General features: G+C 39.2%; 1 protein-coding gene across 1 annotated transcript in view; it reads left to right on the top strand.

The window, feature by feature from the left end:
• Window positions 1-2,031: 2,031 nt before the first annotated feature.
• The window catches only part of LOC107097609 (aryl hydrocarbon receptor-like), a 51,817-nt gene continuing 47,684 nt past the window's right edge, over window positions 2,032-6,164 (top strand). Inside the window, exon 1 of the mRNA XM_015394814.1 lies at window positions 2,032-2,365. Within this exon, the coding sequence (XP_015250300.1) occupies window positions 2,325-2,365 (41 nt within the window). The 5' untranslated portion in view covers window positions 2,032-2,324. The remainder of the gene's footprint in view (window positions 2,366-6,164) is intronic.

Consider the following 6,164-nt stretch of genomic DNA (forward strand, 5'->3'; position numbering starts at 1 on the left):
TGATGTTAATAGAGCAAGGCAGTAAGATCTTAGAAATGTGCAGGGAAACGTCTCCACAATGCAGGTTCCCAGCAAGACCCTCTTGTTATGAAGCAACAGTGCAAACGACCATTACTACTGTTTAGCTCGGGTTAAGCCATTAGCCATCCGACTTTTATCCAAGCCTTGCCCACTGACTGCTCATAGGGTGAGACTCAGATCACAACCTGGTTCATCTCCAGCCTGTGTTCAGAGACCTTATTCACAGAGAAGCAATAGAGATAATGACTGCAGAGGCTCTGGGACTTTGTTAGCTCCATTGTGTTAAAAGAGCTCTGCTGCTCCTCACACAGGACATTGACTGCATCATAGGCTGCAACATGGACTACATTAGATTATTTCACTTGCATGAAACAAACTGTTTCTCCAATATAAAGTACTGGATCCACCTGACATTAAAGGTTTGCCTCAAGGAGAAAACTGGCAGTTTAATTCAAGGAAAAGGTCCTGCAGATGGAAATGAGTTGAACGTTATGGGATGGAATATACAATAATTTATGCATCTTTTGCATCTACTTAAGTATATTAAGATACTTTAACACAATTGTTCATTTTAGCAGGGTAGGACATGAAACAACTGCGTTAAAGTTACTAAATATGCTTAAGTAGATGCAAAAGATGCATATATTATTTTTCAGTGAACCAGGAAGAAGGTGGTGTATCGGCTGCAGAACAACAGTTGGTTTGCTAAGAGGCCAAGGACAACTTTAGGGCACAAACCAAACTCCCAGGTTGTAAGAGAAGTAGGGAGGGGGAATGATTCAAAGCTTTTCGATAGTGGACTCTTTTTACGCACTTTAGACTAAACTCAACTTTATTTATCCCTTGATTATCCTTCAGTGAAATTATGGTTCCAGTAGATTATAAAGTAGAAAGAGTTAAAGCAAAATTCCATTAAAGATAAAAAAAAAATACAACAGACAATATAAAAAGAGTGGATATAGTATCAAAAAGCATTCAAAAAAAGAAAAAAGTAAAACTTTGGTGTTATAAAGCTAAAAACTCCCCCAGAACAAAGAAACTGGACGGAAGCTGCAACAAAGTCACTAATGGTATTCTAAGGGCCTCATATCATGCATGTGATGCCGTCATTGTCAATAAACTGCACGGCAGCTCAGGCCTGTATCCTGCATGCTGATTCAGATCTTCTCTGATATTCACAATTTTTCTGCTCCTTTATTTTTCCTGTTTTCTGTATGTGTGAACCTATATGGAAGATACACCATTAAAAATTTCCCCGCTTTCCTTGATGGGCCCTTAGCTGGCCCCCTGCAATTCCTTTTTAAACATCAATCAGGATTTTTTGACATTGAGATCTAAAGAGAAGCCTCATCTCCTGGCCAGACACTGTAATTCAGTGAAAGGGTGGAGTCAGAGTAAAAACATATGCAAGAGGGGGTCACTGCAGTGCCTGGGAGTTGGAGGGGATATTGCTGGGAGTTGCAGGGATGTGGGCTGCCAATCGGCTGGCGTTTGATTGCCATTCGGCAGTATAGATATATTTTTTTTACATTTGACCTCTTGTAGTCTTTCTGCTACTGAACATCCTATATGATCTGTTCTGGTTTCCTAAAAACTAAAATCTGATCTAATATTCAAACCTCAATAAACCCATCAGTCTGGTTTGACATGTAGGCCGGTCCAGGTTTTTCCAGAATCTGCAGTAATTATGCTTTAAAGTTGCTGCTGATCTACTGTGTCCTGGCAATAAAGCAGGTTTTTGTCTTCAGCATCTTAACTCAACCTCTCCCAAATCTTCTGCAGAGCTCTCCTGCATTATTTAGAAGTTCACCCCTGACCCAAATACACCGTTCAGAAACGCTCTCTGCGCCCTGATTGGATGGCGAGCGCGCACATGTGGACACGCACCGTCCGTGTTTCCAGGAGACTATCCGACGTGCTCGCGCAAGCATCCACTGCGCGCTCCCGATAGAGTAGTGGTGCGCTGAGGCCGTCGGTGGAATGCGCGGTCCCGCTGCAGTCCGGCGCAGAAGAGGCGCAGCAGCCCGGAGTCTGACCCGCAGGAGAGATGCGTCTGATTGCGCAGCAAAGAGCGGCTCTGCTCTGAGGAGCGCAGTTTGCTTTTCCTGCATCAACATCCAGCATTAGTTTCTGACCTGAGCAACTTGAATTAAAGGGTGAAGAAGTTCAGCTGTTTGTGCAGCCTCGCCAAAGACCACTGTGCTGCGTCACTTCACAGACACTCAGGAAGGATGAATTAAAACAGAAGATTATAGCGGGACCTTGGTCGGCTGTTTTTGTGCGCTTTTGCAAAAGGAGCAGTGATGTATGCGGGACGCAAGAGGAGAAAACCCATCCAGAGAGCGTGAGTTGCTTTATTTCTGCGTTTGAGCCTAAATGTGTCCATGGAGCGGTTCAAACGCACCTGCTGAGCAGAAACTGCTGTCAGAGCGCAGACCTGAAGGTCGATTCATATTTAAATGGAAGATTTCGGTGTTTATATTTACATCAAAACGCACAAACATATTAAAACCAGATAGAGATAGAAGCGCATGGATGAGATGTCTGCAGGCCTGCAGCAGAGGCCTCAGCTCCCGATCTGCAGCCGCATCCCTTAAAAAACACTAAGAAAGAAATCAAGCGAAAAGAAAAATAGTGTAACGCATCTAAACGCCTCCCTCGTTTTATTTAAATTAAGTTGACTATTTTGGACACATTTGGATTTATCTGTGGTTCCTGCGCGGCGCCATTTTCCTTCTGAAACGATCCGCAGCAGCGCCCCGTTAGTACAATGTAATTACACATCATTTATCATTAAATTTTTATTCAGAGATATAGAATAAAGTAATAATATAGTCATGCATTATAATAGTTCTTAATAACAATAGTTGCAATGAACAACACTCAGTCATTAAATATTGTTCTATTTATAAAAATAAACAAAACTTATAGTAAATTAGTGAAGGGTAAAATATATTGCCAGGATTATTTTAAATAGATGACAAAAAATACCAACCTTATGAAAATCAAACTTGATTATTTCTACATATGAAAATGTTTTTGTTTTTTTTACTGTATGGAGAGAAAGCTGAATTTACAGTTTAAAGTTTCTATACAACAAAAACAGCCGTTTTATTTATTTTGTTACAGGACATTTTATTTCAAATTTAAATGATTTTTAACAATTGTAGAAATTAATACAAGATGATAATGATAATATTTATCCTGTATATTCTGTAGCTGCTTTGCAGTGTAATTTCTAATTTCATAAATCTATATCGCAATAGATTATTTCTTATATTGGTCGCCTCTATGCTGCAGATGCATGATTTGTTTACATATGTCAACATATAAATCTACTCTATGTCTCGCTGGAAAGAGGCCATGGACATAACAACCACATTTGTTCACAGGTTAATAAAATGGCACTCCTATATATATTGGGTATGAATCGTAGCTGCTCATAAAGGCCCCTCCATGTCTGCATTTTAGATGGCTTCTGTCTGGGTTGCAGGGTGGTGGAGACAGCTCCCAGCAGCAAATCATGTGTTTGTGAATCCAGTGCTCATACTGTCAGGGTCACTTTACATACATTTTCTGCTAAAGAACTGTAACAATCCCTACGTCATAATGCTCCCACAAACATAATAAACCCCCCCCCCCCCCCACTCCAAAAAAAAATAAAAAATCCCACAAACTTAATTTTTGGGGGATTATTACATTATTTTCAGTTAAAGCCAACAGTGAAAAAAAGAAGGAAAAAAAAGCTTTCCACCCCCAAAGTTTGTTACAAAACAGGTCTATAGAAAAATGGAGAAAAGTTACTTCTTCTTTTTTTTTCTTTTTTTTCTTAAATGCATATGTTAAAAAAGGCAAATGAATTGGGATTAAATTAATTTTATTTTTATTTAATTTTTTTGGCTCATCTAGCATCACAGCCTGCTGGAAGCTGGATGTGCAATCCAGCTTTATTTAATAAACAAGATCAGCTGTTCTGGTACAAGCTACACTCCAATCCCACTCTAAAAATCACTACAGTATGAAGTCAATATAATAAAAACATTTATCCTTAAAAAATTCTAAAAATGTCCTTATTCAGTGCATCTTTAAGGACATTTGTTGGAAAGTTATATCATTTTCCACAAATGTATAAATCTCTGCAGGCATAATGGTTATTATGTTTGGGGATTATTACTTTAAAAGCTGCATGTTTTTATTATGTTTGTGGGCCTTACAAGAATGTTTAGTGCAACCCATGCATCAGCCTATATTCATTAGGCGTATGTTTGTTCCAAAGGTTCCTTTAAGGAACTCTGATATAAAAAGAGATAGTTTGAAGCATCTCTTTTTAAAGGAATAGTCCGGTCAGCAGCTGTGATTTAATGATAAAAAATACGGTACCAATAATTTTCATCTCGATCACTGAGTCCGGGAGTCCATTTTTGCCCAAATATAGTAACACCTCACTCCTGACATCTTCTGGCAGTGGAAATGTCAGATTTTGCTTTACAAGCAAAATCAGTAGAAGCTACTACACACATCTGCAATCAACTACAATTATTTTAAGATTTTGAGAGGACTTTACTATTGAAATTCACCAGAGCTATAGTTAAACTGACAATGCCCACGTGCATGGCAGTTGGATTTTGGAATACATTGGATTAAAGTGAAAAATAAATGAGTCATTTCACCTTTCCGATTCCTGATCCTCCACTGACGGGTTCGTCGCTGGATTGCCAACTTGAAGAGGGAGGATTTGCCATCAAGCAGAGAAAAAACACGTAATATGTAGTAGGCTTGTCCCGATCCGATCCACGTATCGGATCGGACGCCGTATTGGCAAAAAAAATGCGTATCGGCAAAGCATGTAAAATGCCGATCCAGACTGCCGATCCAGTTTTTAAAAAAAAATCTGGTCCGTATTTTCCAGTTTCGCCGATTGAAACGATCCATTCCACTAATTTGCGCCAGTGTTTCCCTGTTTTGCANAGTATCGGTATCGGATCGGAAGTCCAAAAACAATATCGGTATCGGATCGGAAGTGCAAAAACCTGGATCGGGACATCTCTAATATGTAGCCAACATTTGGAAGAAGAATGTTTTCAAGATGACTTGGATAATAGCGCGTTGTGACCAAACACCAGATACAGCACTGGGACTTGATCAACAGCCGATACCGCACCATGACGTCACAAACCAGTAGGTGGCAGTAGTGTTCTTTGACAAACATGGATGCCTCCAGTAAAGTAACAAGCTATGTTGTAGCTACAGCGGCACTGGGGCTCATTGACAAAAGCCAGGCTGCCATACATAGGGACCACCGGGCCCCTCTGAGGACCATCATTAGACAATGCAGTCAAGTGTTTCATCCAGAAACACGACTCAGTCGCTGAGCTCCACTGTTGACACTAAAATGATAACACTTGAAGGAATGTGCTGAAATTATTACTATAAAAAATTATTTCTAATTTGAATTTTCTCTTTTTAAAACAGATTTTTTTGATTTTTGCAATACAAAGTAGGAATAAACTTGCATTATTTTTAAATTAATATTCTGGTGATGACCGTTTCAAAGAGCAAAGCTGTAATGGCATCTTAAGAGCCAAAAATGTCAATTTGAACATTGTTTATGCTTTTTGCATATTTGGATATTAATCTAAATATTTATATATCTTAACAATAAGATTCCATTTTTTTATGCTTTTTGTAGAAAAGCACCACCTAAAGGACGTCGTTGAAAAATATATGAAAAGTGCTGTGTCATGTCAGTTCAGAAAGAAAACAGAACCCGGTGTGGTTAACTGAGCTCTTCACAGTTTTTGACCATTAAATGTGGAATTCTGTGCAAAATGAAAGGATCCTTCTGTAATATCTGCTCAAAGAAAAGTAAAGTTCGTCGTTTTAATGCACAAGAACATATCATGGGACAGAAATGCATCAGCTGAGAGCTAAGCTACGTAATGAACATCAACAAAGATAGAAAATTTAAGTTTGTTGAACAATATAGTGGCTTTGAACCACAACAAATAAGCAGCCACTGCAGGCATCATGTGGCATACTATGACTGCGGTGATTCTGCAGTATTATAGCTACAGTGTGTAACTTTTAGCGACATCTAGCGGTCAGACTGCAGACTGCAGCAACATGAACATCTCCCCCCCACC

This window comes from Cyprinodon variegatus, unplaced genomic scaffold (genome assembly GCF_000732505.1).
Source record: "Cyprinodon variegatus isolate N-32 unplaced genomic scaffold, C_variegatus-1.0 Scaffold710, whole genome shotgun sequence".
Taxonomy (NCBI): Eukaryota; Metazoa; Chordata; class Actinopteri; order Cyprinodontiformes; family Cyprinodontidae; genus Cyprinodon; species Cyprinodon variegatus.